The 21,858-nt window shown below is 35.8% G+C and overlaps 1 protein-coding gene and 1 pseudogene across 2 annotated transcripts in view; one reads left to right on the forward strand and one right to left on the reverse strand.

Moving 5' to 3' along the window:
* Positions 1-1,615: 1,615 nt before the first annotated feature.
* Positions 1,616-8,016, forward strand: LOC100367873 (Golgi SNAP receptor complex member 2-like). The gene is made up of 6 exons (XM_002734331.4): positions 1,616-1,777; positions 4,568-4,632; positions 5,173-5,281; positions 5,868-6,000; positions 6,497-6,637; positions 7,825-8,016. Exons 1-6 carry the CDS (start codon positions 1,749-1,751, stop codon positions 7,984-7,986), a joined length of 639 nt encoding a protein of 212 aa, XP_002734377.1. The 5' UTR covers positions 1,616-1,748; the 3' UTR covers positions 7,987-8,016.
* Positions 8,017-16,113: 8,097 nt separating this feature from the next.
* Positions 16,114-21,858, reverse strand: part of LOC144357188 (uncharacterized) — a 110,984-nt pseudogene continuing 105,239 nt past the window's right edge. Inside the window, exon 8 of the transcript XR_014928182.1 lies at positions 16,114-16,542. The product of XR_014928182.1 is annotated as an uncharacterized LOC144357188 (transcript). The remainder of the gene's footprint in view (positions 16,543-21,858) is intronic.

Here is a 21,858-nt window from a genome sequence, read left to right on the forward strand (position 1 = left end):
ATCGTCCGCCTGCACGGTGTTGTTTCGTTCGGATATTCATCCCTCTACAACACCGTGCGGTAATTCTATTCATAACTGTGTATGTCACGTGGTTGTGCGATAGAAAGTTTACCGACCAATAGAAAGCTTTGTTACAATGACTGCCAGAAACGGCTGGAGCTTTGCATTCCTGATGTCTTCGGCTTCATTTCTGCCGATATATGTTGCAGCATGGAACTATATAGTTCCATGGTTGCAGTGACATCATGAACTTTGAGGTATAACACCTACTCTTCTATAGTACCCAACAGTGGTGACAACACTATTACCACGCTCAACAGTCGCAAGGCCGGTAAAGCATAATAACATAAGGATTTACTATTTCCAGTGCGACTAAAAACGAGCACATCAGACACGGCACTAAGTATAGTTTGAATAGCTTTAGTCTGAATATCAGTGAGTTGCATGATGTATGGATATCGTCGCTGTATTGCCTTGACATCCAAGCCAACACAGCTTCCACTGTGCGCAGCGAAATTTATTCTCGAGTCGGACATTTTCACCGCCTGGCAATCATCATGGTGAAAACAAAGTCCGATAAATTCTAAGAAAACGGTGTTTTGGGATGGTCGTTGACACCTCTGAACAGTGTAACAAGATTTCCCCTACATATGCAACATATTTAAATTTGGTTGTTTAGGATTTCTTCAAAGTTAAGGTCATGCTGTTTTCTCAAATTTAGTCGTTTTCACCGGCTTTTCGACCGGTACTTCGCAGCAGCTCGCGCAGAGCCCATAGAAATACATGGCAGAGTGGAGCGCGTGGGGCATCTCGTGATGAATTTGATAGCTTGGCCAAGCGCGTTGAAGAAAGAAGCAATATGATTGGCTGTTGGTAAATTAATTCTAAACTGTGAGGGCATTGTCAATACACATATTCCTAATGAAATACTTCAAGGTGATATCGGAGTGCTTCGCCGGAACATTCACCTTGAAAATTCAAGATGGGTCTGCATTGGAATGCACGCCGCGGGGCAATTTGGGTAAAACATAAAGTCGAGCAATATTAAACATTCAGCTCCTGGACAATAGTGAAACACTTAGAAAAAATTCACCAACTGATTTTATTAATTTAAGAACACTAAACCAGTTTACATATTGTGATAAACAAATTTCAAATATAGTAGTATACCATAGTATATTAGGGTTTTATAACTCATGCTTGAAGTGCCCGCGGTTCAATACAGTCAAGTAAAACGAGTCGTGTTGTTTATAGAAATGGTAACACGGATCCCTATAGCTATCATGAATATCAACATTTTTCACTATAAAACAGGAGCTTTGAATTGACGGTTGTCATTTTTTACGCTGGAGAGCTGTATAGGTAGATTGTAACCCATATGGAATACGACGCGGCGCAACGACTACCACCCTTTAATATAATATAATCAAACAGATAAATTTATCGACATTTTACCTAATCAGATTAAATCTGGAGCATTCTGAATTTATATTACCCTCCTATTACCATTCCATATTTCCCCTACGGGAATACTGTTGTTTTGAAACAGCGCCACCAATTGTTTTGATCGTAAAATCTTTCGATAAGTGGAGGAGTGATTTACCAAACAGCCTAACATATATCTTCTGTATTGCAGGTTGACGTGTCTTTTAATGTCTCTTCCGTGTTTCTGAGAATTATCTTGTAGATGAAAAATTTGTGATTATTTATAACATTCCAGATCGACTAGAGAAGACAAGAACACAAACATGGAGTCTCTCTATCATCAAACAAATAAGTAAGTAATATAAACGAACATATGGCGAAACAAGATGCTTCATAAATAGTTCGAGCAACTGATAGCGCTGCGATGAGGTCTACATAGGTGATGTTTGCCGGTGTTGACATTACGGCGCATTGTTTTGGCAATCGCTAGCCGTATGAACTTTGTTCCGGCATTGTTTCAGCATAGTCATACGACGTGATTTAAAACGTGTCTTACAAAATATCGCTATAAAAGAAGCCTTGCCTGTATCTCTGATGCAGTTCTTAAAATTAACCGTGTCTTGTCGTAGCTGCAAGTGTTATGAAGATTATTCCCGATCGTTGTAAATTTATATGTAATTATACCAACCCTTAATTGTAAAAAAGCAATATTGATATTTTTATTCCATTTGAAGAATATTCTAGTATTTTTGTTTCTGTTACTGTGAGGGGAAAATGAGAAATACTAGTAGTTTTATCATAGGGAGCCCAGGAACTATAATCAACTGTAATACGCAGTCTCTATGAGCGGGGGGGGGGGGGGGGTATCGGCTGGTATCTAGTGTAAGAAATAGACAAGGGATGAAGGCTCCAGCCAGCTCACATTTTTAAACTTGAAAAAACAGACGAAAAGAATGAAAAATAAAATATAAAAAAAATACCAGGTTGAAGAATATTAGTTGCTTCTTCAAATTTCGCCAAAGCCCTACCTAGATGTAGACATACATCTATCTCATCAATATTATTTTAACTGCAATTATTAATAGAAAGGATTTATTATGGAATGCCAAAATCATATAAATTCGGTCTTGACCCCCCACTCTGTCTATTGTGGTTATTTGAAGACTGTACACGTTTTCCAGCATACTAAACTAGTCAACAAATTTAACAAGTGTTTCCGCTTTTTACACTGGTCGTCAGCATGAGTGTTGACAAGTCTAAATAGCTTTTGATTGTATATAGCGCCACCTGTGGCTGTTCCTGACTCCATACATCTAGATTAAATAACAATTGTATGGATAACAAACAATATCTTTTCTTTCCATGGCAAAAGTGAGTATAAATGTCCTGAAACAATGCAATAATATATTATCTAAGCAAGGAAAATACATGCCAAAAAAGTCATCTTAATTACACAAAAAATAATTAATATTCATGTTCCTCAAATAATACTGTACTGTAATAATCTTAACGTCTCTTATAGAATAACATAACATGAATTCAATAAAAGTTTCTAATAAACAATGGATAGTAAGTACAGTAACATGTATTTGAGCAAAATTTGGCAAGAAAAAATACTAGCCAATGTATTCCTTGAATAATACTACATGTACTGTATAAATCTTAATGTACCTTATAAAATAATTAAGCATGAATTATAAAAAATATTCCCAAATATTATTGTATTAATATATTTAAGCAAAATAAATGCCAGCCAAAATGCCCCAAAGTTGACTGTCTAGTCATAAAACTTGGTGTTTGATCATAGTTTCTCTTTTTCATTACCGGTAATCGAATTTATATAATAAACTGTGGATATTGACTACCTTGAATGTTGTGAATGTGTAGGCCATGGTAACCAAGCATAAGCTACTCTTCACAATGACCTGTTAACGACCGTAAAAGTTGGTAAATATTGAGTTTACCTAATTAATAATTACCAGATTTTTTAAAAATAACCATGCTGTTTTTTCGACAAGATCATACTTCAACATTTATAATTCACTTCTGCATTGCGTTACCGGAATGTCTTTGGGAAACACAGCATTCTGGTTGGTTAATAACAGACTTGACCTATTAAAGCAAAAGACATCATGGCGGAAACTGCTTTGTATCAAGAGTTTATTCATAATCATACACAATGAAGATAATGTGTGTCTTTCCACAGACCCTAATAATTTTAACATTGTAAATTTTGGTGGTTTATAATTAATATTGTAATAAATGTGCATATTTTTGGGACCTTCTCTGTTATTTCATTGTAAAAGTGTAAAATCAATGAACTAATTTTGCAATTTTATTTTCCTCAACGAGACGTAATAATCCCTTCAAGATTGGCACATGGTGAACTAAAATTATCATTTGCATACTTTTTCGAGCAGGCTGCTCAGCTAAGCACCCAACCCCTAAAACACATTTTTGGAGCTGAGTACCCTGGGTCAGATTAGTACGGTTATAAGATTCCTAAATCTAAATGGGCTGATGTGAATGCAGTGAATTTGATAAATATAATTAATTTTAGTGAATTTCTTGTGACAGGTTGTGCATCCATGTTTTGGTTCATTGCATATAAATTATTTTCATTGTTTGTTAAATAACTCTAATGCGAAACATGCTTACATGTGATATGGCCTTACTCGTGAATATGTATGCACATAGTTTGATGTTTGTCTCATTTTAATCCTATCACTAAAGAAATGTGATTATCTACAAACATTAAGTGATGGAATTAGGTGAAAACTTGAATTGGTCAACTTAGCCATGCTTTACGTTTGCTTTCATCCTGTAGCATTTATGGTGTTTTTACACATGTTTGCAGTATTGGGTAAAAGTTTTTTCGTTCACCTGTAACTTTGGATATATATTTTTCCTCATTTTTTCAGTAACCTAGCAATTTTGCATGCTAGCTGCATCAAATAGTTATATATATATATATATATATATATATAGTAATAATAACATATTTTTTATATTTTAGAAGTTTGTCTCTAATAGTGTAGTTAACCAAAATGATGTCTTCATTGTAAATCATTCTGCATTGACATTGACACTGTGTGTTGACATACGAATATTAATGCATATATTTTTCACATTTTATTGCCAGAATGCTGCATGAGGTACAAGCTAATATGGGCAGAATTGAACGAGCCAGACCAGATGAAGTCCATCGTAAGATATTATTTTTCTAACATGGCGTTTTTTATACAGTTACAATGTGCTGGCTGTGATCTTGAGTTTGAACCCTGTGTTGTATGGTGTAATTTCTGCGTATTTGTGTGCCTGTAGTTATACTAACGTATTGCGCACTATTGTGTGAAAGATTTGATAGTTTAAATTTATGCCAAATGTTGAAAATTTATGCAGTAATTATTCAGATTAGAATCATGAATACATCATTGTAAAAGTGTTGTGAAAATCAATGAAATGATTTTGCAATTTTATTAAAGAGACATAATATTCCCTTCAATCAAACAAAAATTATATTTATCAAAGGGGGTCCTCAGCTAAGCACTTACTTCCTAAAATGCATTTTTGAAGCTAGGTACCCTGGGTGCTAATTGTGTCAAATTGGTGTATATTGGCAACTTCATGATATTCGCATACTACTAAAATTTTGGTCTGAGTTTGAACTTGCGCCATTTTTTGCATGTGATCCTAGCTGCTTGTATTCATCTATTTCATCACCATTGATTTCTGCTATAATTCCAGTTGTGGAGGATGAAATACAAGCCAGAATTGACCAAATAACAAGTAACATAGAACGATTGGAAATCATGGTGAACAAAGAACCACCAACACGAAGACAAAATGCAAAGCTGTAAGTCAATCTAAACAGCAACATGTTTTTGTTGTGAGCGCCCTCTAGAGATAGTAATGAGGAATACTTTGTTTGATCTATTTATGTTTTGAATTACTATGATTGTAGATTTGCAACTTATCTGTAATCACATTGAGCTGTTTCTTATAATCACCTGGGCTTACCCAATGATCATAAAAGGTTTGAACTGAAATAAAAAGGCATTAGCTAAGTTTCTCACCTGGTTTTCAGATTGTTTAATCCATGAGAGCCTAAATTACCTTGATGGTAGTACCCAGTGGTAATATGTCATATAAAGTGGCATATATTCAGATACCCGTAAATTGCTGGAAAATGTAATTTTGATTGATAAAAAATCATTTTGCAGCAATTAACATGATATAATCATGAATATATATCATGACGTATCTCTGTGTGTTCACTATTTGGTGCTAGAAAGGTAATTTAGCTCTGTATTAAATGGATTAAAATATTGGTGAAAAATACAACTCCTGCTGCTTCTTTAACAGTATCATCGCTACATGTACATGTAGGCAGTTGCAAGAAATACTGGAAATTTGACGTTCTTTTCTTTTGTTTTATTTAGCCGAGTAGATCAGCTAAAGTATGACTGTAGGCATGTTCAGTCTGCTATGAGAAATATACAACATAGGAGGTATGCCAGGGAAGAGGAAGAAAAAGAAAGAGAAGCATTATTATCAAGAACATTTACAACTAACGTTAGTTGCTTGTTACTATGTGTGTGTACCAGCTCTGTATTTTGTTAGTCCCAATCGGACAAGGTCCAAAACGGGGACTTGTGTTTTAGATTCCGTTCGTTTTACATATCTGTGTATGCGTCAATTGTCATTTCTTGAACATGCCTGGATTTATTTTGTTAAATGTTGATACAAAGACAAGTCATAATAGGATATGTATGCATCAATTTGTTATTCATCTGGTTGAACTTTGACTAATTGATGGCTATATTTGTCTCAAAGAACACCAAAAAGGCTTGTCATTATATTTGTCAACTTCATTAAAAATGTCTGACTGGTGGTCATTTTGTTTTTGACAAGTATTCTGCCTATTTCTTCGGGACATTTTACAGATTTAGCTTTAATTTGGTACAGATTATTGTGATTTCCTCCTCTATTCAGACACCAGAATTATGGCTGACAGTGCACTGGATGCATTCTGTTTTCACTAATTGTTTATTTTCTTCTCTATACATAGGACCCAGACACCAGCATTATGATAGATGCTGCACTTCAACATAATACCGGTTTACACAATGCACACCGAGGCATGGACGACTTGCTTGGGAGTGGGAGTGCCATTTTAACAGGGCTGAGAGATCAAAGGTCAACTTTAAAGGTTTGTTATGATTAAGTGAATTAGAGATAAACCATCATATTTTCATTTAAAGCGACAACTTAGAATATTGTTTGTATGTTTGCATATTTTAGTTTGTTAATGTAGCGAAGTAGAATCAATTGTGTATCTTACAGTAAAAAAATATCTGTATTAATTCAATGACGTAATTAATGGAAATGTTATTTTGTTTGTACTCGAAAATACGTATGTATGTACATGTATGTATGTTAAAGCTTAAAGGGCGGCAGTCGCCGTGTCGCGTCCTGTTTGATATGGGACTCGTAGCGACGTATACAACGCATGTAAAATACATCGTTCATTTACATGAAATTCGAACATGCGCTGCGCGGCGACCATCGTGCTTTAACCTAGGATGGGCACATACTAAGAGTTTTTCATTAGCTCCACTTTCGAACTTGTATCTGATTGTATGGTATCTTCAGAACTCCGGAAAACTTTATCGTAGGGTGTTCAATTAAAACTGTTTGATAATATTTGACAAACCTAAACACTGATTGTATAATCTTATCATGTTTTTTCTTGTTTGTGATATAGTCATGCTGTTATCTGGATCTATTCAGATTTATAAATCCCATTGATGTACCTCGCTTTGAACTACATTAGACCAATGACTATTAAGTCATATTCCGTTCTTGTAGGACTCGCAACCAATAAAAACTATTGTTATATAACACTTTTTAGTAAAGCACTCTCTAATTAGTTAACACCCTCTGTTATAGCAGGGATTTTTTTAAACAAGGGAACAGGGGTGAAGCACCCTCATGCCATGCCCATGCACTCCTTACCCTTGGGAGCAGACCTTCTGGCAACCATAAAATTCTGTGCATGTGGCCACAGTCTTCAACTGTGACCTGTCTGATAGTAATTTTGGCCCCAAGGAAGCCATATAATGTTTAATTTTAACTTAGAATTATCAAAAACACCACACCCTGGTAGGGAGAACCGCTGAATTGCAGTGCTCCATCTTGCATTTTTTTTTCTAGAAAAACCCCTGTTATAGGAAACCTGCATTAATGTGATTTGCTTACTCATTTGGTCAGATATAAAGTATGAGTGCAGCTATATTGCATCATACTGATGCATGAATACACACAAAAAACTACAGTCCCATTAATTCATTCTTTCTCTTTCCACCGTAATATATAGTTTAATTATTTATTTTGCAGGGTGTGCATAAAAAAGTTCTTGATGTTGCCAACACACTTGGTATTTCCAATACAGTTATGAGACTAATAGAAAGGCGTTCAGTACAAGACAAGTTTATTCTTTACACGGGAATGATAGTAACAATAATAGCTATGTATTTTATTTACAAGTATCTTGCTTGATTACAAAAATTAAAAATCATATTTAACAGATTTATTAGTATATTTTTTTATATAATGGCTGGACTACCACACTTGTGTGGCTTGAGGTTGTTCACTCAATTACAAAACCACAAGGTGAGAAATAGAAGTCTTCAATGGGGTGCTGTTTATGATGTGTTGACTCAGGAACACACAAAACATCAAAGAAACCAGAGAGCTTTCAAACTTAACTTCTTGTTTATTCCGCCATTTTCAGTTACACCACCCGTACTACTTTTTTTTTTTTTTTTTTTTTTAAATATTTTTTTTACATATCAATACACTCAGGTGATCAGTTGACATATAACACCATTACAAAAGTATGTATTCTGGCGCATGCAATAAAGTAGTCCCAAAAACGTCACACTGTTTTATATCTAATAATTACACGATTCATCATTATATGTACATAATATAATTGTGGTACAAATTGTTTGTATATAATGAAGTCTATTATTGAACTAACTTATTTTATATAATGAAAGATTGCTCATTACTTATTTATATATATTATCTATAAAGAAATTGTATTGTATTATACATTTAATTTTTACAAACAACAATATGATATACCGCTACTAATAATTTTCATATCATAAAAGTGAATGTGAAAATTATTTATCACGTAAGTGTAATGACAATTTTTTAAATATAATTTGAGTATGCTGTATTCATGTTTTGCAAATAATATTTCAGTATTTATCATATAACTGAACAAATGAAAACTGTTTATACATAATGTTGATAATGTTAATACAATTTAATTACATATATTGGAATCAAAATTGTATATAAATAAGTAATGCAGTCCATTTATTATATACAAATAAATTTAGGATTACTTAATATGTTATACTCATAATTTTGAATATTTCATTTGATACATATAAATGGGAATTGTGTATTTATTACAAATAATTTGTTTATTACAATAGCTTGACAATTTATGTATAATATTGGGGGCAAAATTATTATATACAAAAAGGTTCAATAATTCTCTTCATTATATACCAACAATTTGTACCATATATTGAAGAATCATGTAATTATTACCGATACATATAATTTGCTTAAATCAATAAATGCACAAACTGCACCCCAGTCCTCTCTAGGTTACAGGATGGAAAAGGGTATGGATGTTAAGTCAAGTAGTATTATAGTACAGGTCTCATGCCACTAATCAACCAATGACTGTTTATAGCCCTCAATTTAAATGCCTTGCAAGAACCAATGAAATGTGTTAAACATTGTTTTTCTCAGGTGCTTCCTGTTTGAGGGCGTGGTCACATGGGTCAATGGTTAGACCAACATGTGGTCTTTTGTTTACTACTTAGCGGCTGTGTACCTAATGTTCTAATCTTGGTGTTTTTCCAGTGATTTCTCTAGATGCAATTCAAATACAGTTGGTGTACCTTGTTTACCTAAGATTTGCAAGAGTATGAACTGGCCAACATGTTACTTTTTTGCATGTGGTTAATTACTGGCATGTTGATTTCTCATTTTTGAGCCATGTTTTCAACTTTGTTTATTATTTTCATATAAGCAAACTCATCATGTGTAAACATTGTCATCTATAGAGTTTCAATTAGTGGTATGAGACCTACAACTTTCATATAGACTTCACGATGTCCTGTCTGAGGGCGCTATATTCGTGATGGCGAGTCATTGTATAATCAAATTTATACCTTAAAACTTAGAATCCCTAGTTTATTCTCAAATTTACTATATAGGTAAGTACCACCTGGGTATTTCCTCTATGGATTGGAGCGACAAGCATGGCACGAAAGCAACCTGATACAACTACCACATGCCTTGGTGGGGGCCATTGATCAGTTGGTATCTGCGATAAGGCCTGATTAAGCGGATAGGTGTATATCAGTTGGTGGAGGCCACTGATTGGGTAGTATCTACGAACATGTTAACTGCGTGTTTGCTTGCGACTGTAATAGCATAAAAAAATCATCCCATACAAGATTACGTTGGAGTCTGCCTATGCGAATCACGACGGTGAATTGTTGAAATAGTCGAATCGTTGACAGATTGAAGAACAACCGGTAATATACAAGTACCACCAGTTTAGGATCAGTATTTATTGTTATGAATTGCATTGTATTGTATTAAATTGTATGACAATTCTTTATAAAATAATGTCCCATTATTTTTCATATATGCTTACTATATTTCATTGTCAGCCAGCATAGTTTAGTTATTTTACGTAAACGAACGCTGTGTATCTCAGTGCAGTACATATGGAGGAACAGGCAAATTCGCTAAAATTCCAAAATTAAGATATTTATAGGGAGAGAGAATATGGATGTATAGCCGGGGTATTTGAAACCGAAATTGTCATCTAAGCGTTAAGCCGTCGCTGATTGGCTGCTGAGCTGGAATGCCAATTTTTAGTTTTAAATACCCCCAGGAAAGTGTTCTAGGTTCTTCGCGTAATTAGGTGTTTGTATGCAAGGGATTTTTTCACACAAAAATGACGTATTAGGCCGAATTTTGTTATCGGTTGGCTTAATATGACCCCAACGGACCGTATTTTTGTGAAAGATTTGTATTTTTGTACTATTTGTAGGAATCTGAAAAAACGCGTTTCACAACTTGTCTCTTATTTAGTTTTATGCGTCATTCAAGATGGCGGCCCCCATATAGTAAATATCGTATTTATTTTATTATCACGTGTGCGCCAGCTGACTGTGAATCAACTGTACGCAGTCCCTATGACCGCGGGGGGGGGGGGGGTATCGACTGGTATCTTGTGCAAGAAATAAACAAGGCATGAATGCCAGCTCACATTTTTTAAACTCGAAAAAACAGTCAAACAGAATGAAAAATAAAATCTAAAAAAAAAAAAATACCAGCTTGAAGAATATTGGTTGCTCCTTCAAATTTCGCCAAAACCATGTTTTTATTTCACCGATATCACTAGAATAAATCAAGAAAACTACATACAAACATTGACTCTGGAAACTCTGTGAGCCAGTACTTGAGTTAGCTGAGGTTGCTTATGTGTGCGTAGAGTTAAATACATAGGCGGGGGTCCCAGAAATCAGTCTAACATGTTTTCATGATTACACAATGCAGGCGTGACTCAAACCGCCAATGAAAGAATAATTAGGTTGTTGATCCAAACGATACCTGCCGTCGATATAAACGGAAGGATCAATTCAACAGAAATTGACATGCAACTAGCGATGCATTCGGTAAGCCGGTGACAGTGGTATCATGCATTCCATATATCCCACCTAACTCGCCTAAAGTCGCTAAAAGCCATGCACTAATAATTTTGTTAGGACGCAGTCAATCATTGATTAAATGATCAGTTACCTGCTTTCTAATTGTGCACTGTTTGTGCATGAAATGAGGGAGGTTATTCTGAAGGCAAAGAATGGTAGCAAACTTCCGTACGAAGTCTTGAACAATGGACACACTATCCTATTCTTAGCGCATTATTCCAACTCTGTTTTGATTAGGGGAAAACTTCAAGTATATGGCAAATACACTTAAAGGGGGTGGAGGTGTGGCTTTTGACACTCTGTACATGGAATTTGAGATCTATGAACGAATTCTGTCGATAAAAACAACTTATATGTGCTGCGAAATGCCCTAAATATCGGGTATAAAACGGGCTGTGAAGCAGACGACAAACGCCCGCTTTGCCTGGCGTCATTTCGCCTCTAGAGGGCCAGTCAGATGATGTCATCAGTGAACACTGATAATTGAACCCATTCATGCTAGTACGTTAATCCCATAGAAATGCTACTATGAAAGACCTTGTTAACTGACAACTTAAAAGTTGAAACATGGAGAGGTGTTGTGTTATGAATGCCATAACGATTCATAATATGTTTCTCGAAATCCCAGATAAAAAATCACGTTGTTGGTTGCGAGAAATCGGCAGAAGAACTAACCTGCAAATGAAGACTCGTACAGCGCTCTAGCTATAGTAAACATAGCTGCGGTTCCGTAGCTCTTTGGTGCGACCTACAATCAAATTTCGCCCTAACAACTTCACTTGGACGTCTTCTTTTTAATTTTGTTGATGTACGTCGAACCTATGGGCCGGGCTGAGTCAGTCACGTAAATAATGCGGTCGGCAACATAGGGCTATGATTCCACAGCTATAGTAAACAGTGAGTAAATAAACATTGTTTGAGTTAAATTAGAAATACGCTAATATCACTTGAACTACAGTAATCATTTCGCCCAACTTCCCACTTTTAATCGACCGCTTATCGCTTAATTTCCGACCGCACTGTATTTTCCCACCGGAAAACGACCGCATTTTTATCGTAATTTTTCTCTCACCGACTCATTGAAAACACCGACCGGTCGCCCAAACACTGGTCACTTGCACAGGAGTGATCGAAATAGTGGTTTGGAGTGATACAGTTTGGGGATACAACGGGTACTAACTATTATTAAATTCCGAACTACTCTTCAAATCTATACCGCATTGTGTCGTTCGCGGACGAAACTTCACCTGTGTCCAATATTAAATAACTGACTTTGCGTAATTATTATGAAAGCGATATATTACAATGTTGAAATTTTTAGAGCCGGTACAACCTTGTAAACAAATTTGCGTAATTAGAAAAGCAGCGCACTATGTAAACGACCTCAACTTGAAAATATACAAGTTTGCGTACAGCACCGTCAGAACTAATTATAATTTAACAAGATCGACGCGCGGAACAGGAAAGAAAAAGATTGCTAAGGTAACGCGCCTGTTCAGTGCGTGACTTGGGGGGTCAAACTTCGGTCAACACACACTTGATGTCAGCATCGCCGCGCAGTAAGTTACGCAATGAAGTTCAATTGCGTCCCAAAATGATGTCGTTGATCACTCAGTCTTTTGCAAAATATTATAACTAGTTTCCAAGCTTTTGATGCAGCCAGATTTACTTAACTTTGTGGCAATATATTTTTTTTTTAATTTCCCAGTCCTTTCTGTTCATTCATTGTCTTGACAATATATGTGAATTGCTGTGCGAGCTTTTCGTACCCGACCGCGATCAAACGGCGTCATGAAATCTATGCATAAAAGGCGGGCGACCTGCGGCTGTTTGATTTCCTACTCTCTCCTAAGCTAGCGATTGGTGAAAATGGTTATTAATATATTACCCGATGTACTTGTAAATCGGACAGTCATACCGCAATTGTGTTGAAACATTTTTGGGGCAGTAAGTAACGCCAGAATATTGTTTAAAATAAAATATTCCATCCCAATCAAATCTAGGTCAAAGGGTCAAATTGCGTGCATATAATTATAGATAGTTAAAAACTAAATATATTTGAATTTTTGACGGCTATTCAACGTTTGTGCAAACCAGAATAAAAAAAAAGGTAGTGTATACAATAGCGATACGACTGAGATATCATGGCATTTGTTTACAATATGGTACCGGCTCTAGTATTGGACACAGATGAAGTTGTTCGCGAATGATACAGAGTGGTATAGATTTGAAGAGCCGTTCAGAATTTATAATAGTTAACACTCGTTGTATAACCCCAAATATTTTGACTACTCCTGTGCCGGTGACCAGTGTTTGGGCGAGCGGTCGGTGTTTTCAATAAGCGAGCGAGAGAAAAAAAAACAAAACAAAAAAACGGTAAAAATGTGGTCGTTTTCCGGTTGGAAAATACAGTGAAGTCGGAAATTAAGCGATCGTTTAAAAAGTGGGAAGTTGGGCAAAATGAGTATTGTGGTTCAAGTGATATTAGCATATTTCTCATTTATTTTTAACTCATACAATATTTATTCACTCACTGTTTACTATAGCCAGAACGCTGTACGTGTCTTCACTTTCGGATTAATTCTTCCGCCGATTTCTCGCAACCAGCAACGTGAATTTTTATTTGGGATTTCGATAAACATAACATGAATCGTTATGGCATTCATAACACAACACCTCTCCATGTTTCAACCTTTATGTTGTCAGTTAACAAGGTCTTTCATAGTAGCATTTCTATGGGATTAACGTACTAGCATATAGCATGAATGGGTTCAATTATCAGTGTTCACTGATGACATCATCTGACTGGCCCTCTAGAGGCGAAGTGACGCCAGGCAAAGCGGGCGTTTGTCGTCTGCTTCACAGCCCGTTTCATACCCGATATTTAGGGCATTTCGCAGCACATATAAGTTGTTTTTATCGACAGAATTCATTCATAGATTTCAAATTTCATGTACAGAGTGTCAAAAGCCACACCTTTGCTCCCCTTTAATTTGTCCTATTATTAAAGACAGTAGTAGCCAGAGACGTGTTTCTCGTGTATAATTGACTGTTTCTAAATTATATAGTTCGCTACTGAATGTCAGGGTTTCACGTTTTCTAGGATATAACAAACTCGTCGGCGAACAAAATGGTTTTAAAAACATAGAAGTATATGCGCAATAGAAATATCAGTGCATTTAATGACGTTATAAGTACCCAGGATTAGTACTGACCGAATTTCTTGATTTCTCTGCATCTGGTGTAGCTGCTGACACGGTAACTTACTAGGAAACATATGGCACATAGAGCACATGGGCTTGTTGCATATACAAAACTTGTTGGAGCTAGTATAACGCCGATTCTGAATTACTGTTTCGGCCTGTGGGGTTATGCTAGGGGGTAGTGGAATGTGAAATGGTGGAGAAAAGAGCTATTCGATTTTTTTCTTGGTCTACACAGATTTGCACCCATCCCGACAATCTATGGGAGCACTGGTTTGATATCATGTAGGGCTATATGTTGAATTTATGTAATCGTTTTTCCATAAAGAGGGCGCCCCTGCGTTCTATCTTAATACGCCACTTGGCAATGAAACTGTCTCGTCGGGGGGGGGGGGTGTCAAAGAGAGACGACAACTTTAATTTATCAGATACGAGCAGTTATTGGCAACAGGCGCTACCTCCCCAGGCGACAACAGTAAGGATAAATAACGATGTCGGTACTCGATAATTGAGAAACAGTTCATCATACTAGATTGATATAGAGGCTCGTAGCAAAAGGCAACCCAGGCATGTTTCCGATATGAATATGTGCTATGCTTTTAACCGGTCTGTCCACATAATGTGAATATTCACGTGTCAGTCTGTCATTTGAACCATTCAGTAGAACAATATGATAAATAACAATACCATTCCTTTGACTATGACCATCTGGTGGCAAACAATGATAAGAGTGTACACATGATGTGTTGGTACGCATGATCACCGTCCGGTGTTGAGGGACGGTGGCATGATTAACTGCTTTCAATCGCACACAACATGAGCGCGGATTAAATTCGGCAAGTCTTAGTGTGACTTTATTCAACATTTTCCCCGAAATTGACGTTTTCACAAGCAAAATATTTGGAAATTGGCATGAATGATACTGTTTTATATAACGGGTGAGGCAATCGACCTTTCAGTCGAAAGTTACACTTGAAATGAACGAAAAAGGTAGTCAACCCGAGAATTAAACGATTCTAATGACTTATTCATGGTATTATGAGAAAATGGTATCACCTAATGGTAATGGTAAAATGATTTTCTCTAATTCTCGAATTGCAAGTTAACAAAAGCATACAGGTTCAAATGTCTGCAAATACTGTTTGAATCATTTTAAAATGCCAAACGAAGCATAATATGCTGTTAGATATTGGCCGAAAACAATAAAATTTGCTGCATTCGCCATGAAAGTAGTGCAAATATAGTAGTGCATATAATTTTTTGAATTTGGAAAATTACAAAGTTATCATTTTAATGGAAACAAATTTGAATGCCTTCTATTTGATGTAACATATTTTACCATGGCCATTCATAAATAAATCTCTACTTAACGTAAATATACGACGCATTGAGCTGAGGTTATTTTTCGAAGCTTATGTCGAGATGGAATGTCCGTTACGTGGACAGGTTCCATCTGGTTTTAACTGGTTTTCCAGTGTCCGTGGCCTGAACGGTTTGGTGTATACACCATGGGTACCCGCAATGATCTGCTTCCAAAATATCAGCACGGGTCTGAATTAGTACATTTGTGAAAGAAAATAGAAAAAAAAATTTCATGCATGAACATTGTTTGAAAACTGACGTATCTGCTGCTTAGGCACACTTTTTATACTCAGAAGTAAAATCACAAACGTAATATATCAATTTAATGTTTTGATGGGGAATGGGATTAGTTCACGGTACTCCCATAGACATACATGTGAAAACATCAAGCCCCTTTGAAGAGAGTGTGACAAAGTAACGTCGATGTTCTGTTCTAGCACAGCATCTCGCTAGATTTTGTCGTTTTGCTTATGGATGAACATTTTTTTAAAAAGTCAGAGACTGCCAGTTCTTCTGTAATTCAATACAACTTTAGAACATTCTGAGCACTGAAAGCGCATTTTTTGCTAATCAGAATGTTGGTTCCTTTCTTGAAGGACGAGTGGAAGCTGTTGTAGCTGTACATGCTTTGTCGATATACTAGTATATTGGTATATGGTTGGTACAATCACTCTACACTTGTAGTTCAGTGCGCACACACCCCATTATTGGTGAAGTGGTTTACATTCTTTTACCTGCAAAGAAAATGCATACAAATGCACATCACTTTGTAGAACACTGCATGTTGAGCAGGTTTTCAAAATGTATTGAAATTGATTTGAAATTAGTATATATCTAGCAGAAATAGCGAAACGCCCTTTTTATATCAGTAATAACATTTATCTATTTAATCACAAATCTATCCACATTGTCACCTATCACAATACATACGAGTAGCAAACATTTCGTATACAAGTTATAACCTCATCATCTTAAACAATAGAAGGCGATCATAATACCTCCCCACATACATACACGTCTCGTAATCGTTGTAACGACAGTTGAATTATCTTTTAATATAGTTGCGATATGAACTTAGTTAACACGCGTTCCTATATAGGGTTGCGTTTTAAATGAACTCAATTACAATGCAATTCAACATAGAATTGCGTTTTAATTAAAGTTTAATAAAATAAAAGTTGAATATCTGTGACTTAACATAAAATCTTTTGCGAAGATTAGGTTTAGTAAAGGGGTGGGTATGGTACAATTATATTAATACTAATATAAATTGAACCATACCTTCCCACTTTACTAAACCTAAACTACGTAAACTTGACTTAAATTCGATTAAATATTAATATCAATAATGAAAAAAGTGTGGGTTGTCACTTGGTAGGTGTAAAGTTAAATGAAAGTCGTTCACAACGTACTTAATACCACACACAAGGTTAAATAGTGCTTGGATCCGCAGTTAAAATTTACAAGTACTTATGTTCTACCTGGCCTCGTCGAAATCAATACAATTTATTGCATGGCGCTTCACACAGGCCTGGTTCACGTCACACTGACACATATGCACTATATACACGCTTACTAAATGTCCGAAACTGTCACTCGATACGAAAATAATCCATGCAAAATTTCAAACATTAGTATAATACCAGTTCCGTATAATATACTTAACGTACGATGAATCATCGTACACCTAATTAAGATTTTAAATAGCAGTAAATACCTGAACCCACATGTTCTTTTATGGCACCATGAAGACATTGTAAAGAAAACACGAATAATCTCAACAGATTACAAATCAGGATTACTGTTAGCTATTCGTGAAATGTGGATAATCTTGTCGAACTGTTTTGTTTTCTCCCACTAAGCAGGCAGTTGATTGTCATGTTCTTATTGACAATATAAGCAAAGTCAACGGCACTAAAGCTAATGTATAATGGTGTTCAATCTGGATTTTACGAAAGTAATAATATCGGTATTAATTCGAATTGATGTACCTAATGTTGCACTGAAACATATAAAGCTCACTATTTTATCATCGTGCTAAACCCTTTTTTTTGGTGGACACACTATCCATTCCTGTAACCATTCCAATGACAAGCAGAAAGGCGTATTCATAATTTAATAAAATGGGCCAAAACAATCTGTACCTGTAATTGTGATAGGGATGTTTCCGGCGTATGTTGGGCGTCTGTCAGTGGACGACTTTTTCTAAAAAAATCTTAAATCGTTTGACTTTGCTTGGTGTGTAGATATATATTTCTCCAATCGGTTATGCAAAATAGTTCACATTAACTAGCTCATTTTGAATTATTATTTTCACTTTTTCTTGAAAACTACTAGCCTAATATCTTGGGTGAAACGCGGTCAAATTGTGTATTTCAGTGAATATTGTTTGGAATGATATTTGAAAAAAGTAATATTGTGATATATTTGGTGCCTGGAGTCTTGGATGAACATTTAGTAACAAATCCATTCTTGCTTGTTTGGTTAAACATTGCTATATTTTACTTATTTTTAGAAATAGAAATTTTGTGAAATTTTTTGACATTATCATATACCTCGTATTGCCAGGCCTCGTAACGCTATGACAAACTGGATTAGCGAGCCGTGCAGTAATTGCTCATATCACACTCAACCATATTCCTTTTATAGATTTAGAGAGGTGCGCACTCTGAACTGGTCGCAGCCAGACATGGTGTTGCTGGAGATGACATTCGTAGCTAGTCTAGATCTGTAGTGATTATGACAGTACAGAAAGTTACCGTTATGTTGTGGAGCGTGCCATTTTTAAAACATCGATCACATTAGCTGCAACTAACTTTCGAACACGGGACGATACCTAGGGCTGAAATCTATCCACGCTTTATATTATACATTTTGGTCGGGGTTCGATCGGAGGTTCCAGCTTTTAAAAATTTGCGAGCGCTAACAAATATTGCAATGATCGTTCGTCTTGTTGATGCTGTCATCTCAGGTATAGCAATATCAATCCGCACTGTAAATAATTGAATAAATGATAGAAATAAGATAATAATAATAATAGTAATAATAAGTATTTATTGCTTTCCTAGGCCACCGGCCCATATGCAAACATATCAAACCAATGCTTAAAATGTAACGGGTACAAGTAGAATATGATAATATTCTCGGTTATTGATCACATGGAATTAAATAATAATTAATTTCTTAACAATTGTTTCCTAACTTCAAATGTTCTGAACACAAACACACACATATTTCGTAGAATAACACCATTTGTTGCTTGAACAAGTCTTTGAAATTTATCCATGGTTGGTTGGAATGAATAATGTTGGGGATTATCTCTCGTCTTAATGTGTTATAGGCTGGGCAAATCAACAGAAAATGATATTCATCCTCAACAAAATTAGCACGACATACTTTACAGAATCTTTCCGTTGAAGGCAAACCTTCGCGCCTACCTTCTTCAATTCTAAGTGGTAAAACCTCACAACAAAAACAGGCAAAAATGCGGACGAGTTTCAGATTGCAATTTAAAGATAAATATTTCTCCGGTTGTAAGGTACTCTTGAACTCAATGTAATTACGTAATTTAGGTTTCAAGAACGCATTTCCTTTCCAAAGCTGTCTCTGCGTTTCGGAGACTCGCAGTACAAATTCAGAAAGAAAAACGTCCTTGCTACCTACTTCTTGAGCTAGCCAGACATACCCAAAGCCATATGCATACCAAATGTGTTTAATTGCCGTCACCCAGTTATTTCTACCTAGGTCATTGAGATTACGCAACATTCAATAGGCATGCCTGGGAATTCTCGTCGGGGGAGTTCTAAGAGTCTAAGCCAATACTTAATACAACGTTTAAGTGTGGAAACAAAGATTGGAAGTCGCCCACATTCTCCAACTATAGCTTCTTTGGCAGTACCTTGAGGGAGCCCAAGAAGCCTTCTGCACCATTTCCTATGTACTTTTTCAATTTGGTCGTAGTATTGAAATCCCCATATTTCAGATCCGTAACACAGAATAGGAGATATAATTGAATCAAATAATTTGAAATGAGTGTCAAAATGAACCCCATTAAGTTTAACAGATACCGATGAAAGAATCCTAAGCGTTTTCCCAGCCTGGTCCGCTAAAGTAGAAACTGCTTTAGACCAAATATTCCTGGAAGAAAGCACGAGACCTAAATACTTATAATAGGAGACAACTTCTAACTCGCATCCCACAAGGTACCACTTCTCGTTTCGTGAAGCGTGACCGCCTTTGCGGAAAACCATAACTTTTGTTTTTTGTAAATTAACTTTCATACACCACTTGCTACAAAATTGCGATAACATATTTATCAAATTCTGCAGGTTTGGAATTGAGTCACTAAAAATGGCTACATCATCTGCATAAAGTAAAGCGAACAAATTATAAATGTCCTGTGTTAGTTGAATCCCCAAATTTCCCGAGTTAACCAACATCAAATTTAATCCTTCAATAAAGAAACTAAATAAAATAGGGCTCAACATACATCCTTGTCTGACCCCTATCGAACATTCAAAGGAACTTGAACGATTCGATTCAGATTTGACACAAGACTTAACATTACTATACATAGAACGCAAGATACAAAACATGTTACCATGGATACCGATTGTTAATAATTTATATAATAATAGTAAATGATTTATCCTGTCGAATGCTTTAGAAAAATCCACGAAGAGACAATACAATTTACCACCCCTTTTAGCCAAATACTTCTGCACAATAGCAAACAAAACAAAGATATTATCTATAGTACTGTGATTTTTTCGAAAACCCGATTGACAATCGGATAACACGCCATTATGTTCTACCCATAAACTTAGCCTTTCATTTAAGATTGCTGTAAAAATCATTCCTAAAACATTTAATCGAAAATTTAAAAAACTCATTTGGAAGCCCATCGTCACTTGGCGCTTTACTATGCTTGAGTTTATTTAAACTTTTCAAAATTCCATCCTCCGTAATTTCTTGGTTCAAATGACCAACCCCACCATTATTTTGGACGCACAACCCTGAAATTTCCCCATGTAAAACTGCTTCATCAACTGTATTCATGAAAACAAGATCCCTCGATTTGCCATGATTCACACTATACAGGTTACTGAAATGGACATACCATTCATGCAAGCTGATGTTATTCAATGATTTACTTTTGTTCTGAATAAATCTCTTTAGGATTTCCCATAATTCAACTGAACCAGACACAGCTGCATCATTTAAACAGATGAATTTAATTTGGACAGTGCAATTTCAACATCAGGCAAGGCGTTGGTTGAATCCAAAATTAATTTTTGAAATTCTTCGGATTAGATTTTCTGCGAAAACTCGTCACTGTGTTTTTCATTCCATCTAAAACGAGCGTGTTTAGCAGACGACATAATATATGGATTTGTTTGCATAACCTTAGACTTATCTGGAACACAATTCATCTCTGCAAATAATTGGCATATGGTCTGATTCATGACGCAATGGTATGTCAAAATCGGTTACATAACTGAAAAGATATGATTGCAGGATACAGTAATCGACAACACTTGCCCCGTTTGTCGTAATGCAAGTAAAATTTCCAGCCGAATCATTTCCCAATCTGCCATTGGCTATTTGAACATCACAATGTTTACACAACTCGATTAAAGATACACCATGCGCATTTACCACTTTGTCATTTGACGAGCGTGGCATGCGAAAATTGTCTGCATTGTAAACATTGTTTTCAATAGGAAGATAAGAAATCGAGTCATCCACAATATAGTCAGCAATGATACCTGTTCTGGCATTAAAATCACCCATTAACATAATATACAACTCTGGGTTTCCTGAAATATACTCTGCTAATTTTCCATTTAGTTTATCGATATATTGAGAAGCATTTTCGGGGCGAATATAACAGCAACCAAACAGAAGATCCTTGTCCACAGATAATACCGACTTATCAAAACGAATAAAAATACAATTGTCTAAATCACATTGGATTTTGGTAATATTTCCAGCTAGGCATTTTTTCACACACAGTGCCACGCCTCCACTAGGTCTTCCTCTAAATATTA

This window comes from Saccoglossus kowalevskii, chromosome 22 (assembly GCF_978046115.1).
Source record: "Saccoglossus kowalevskii chromosome 22, keSacKowa6.1, whole genome shotgun sequence".
Lineage (NCBI taxonomy): Eukaryota > Metazoa > Hemichordata > Enteropneusta > Harrimaniidae > Saccoglossus > Saccoglossus kowalevskii.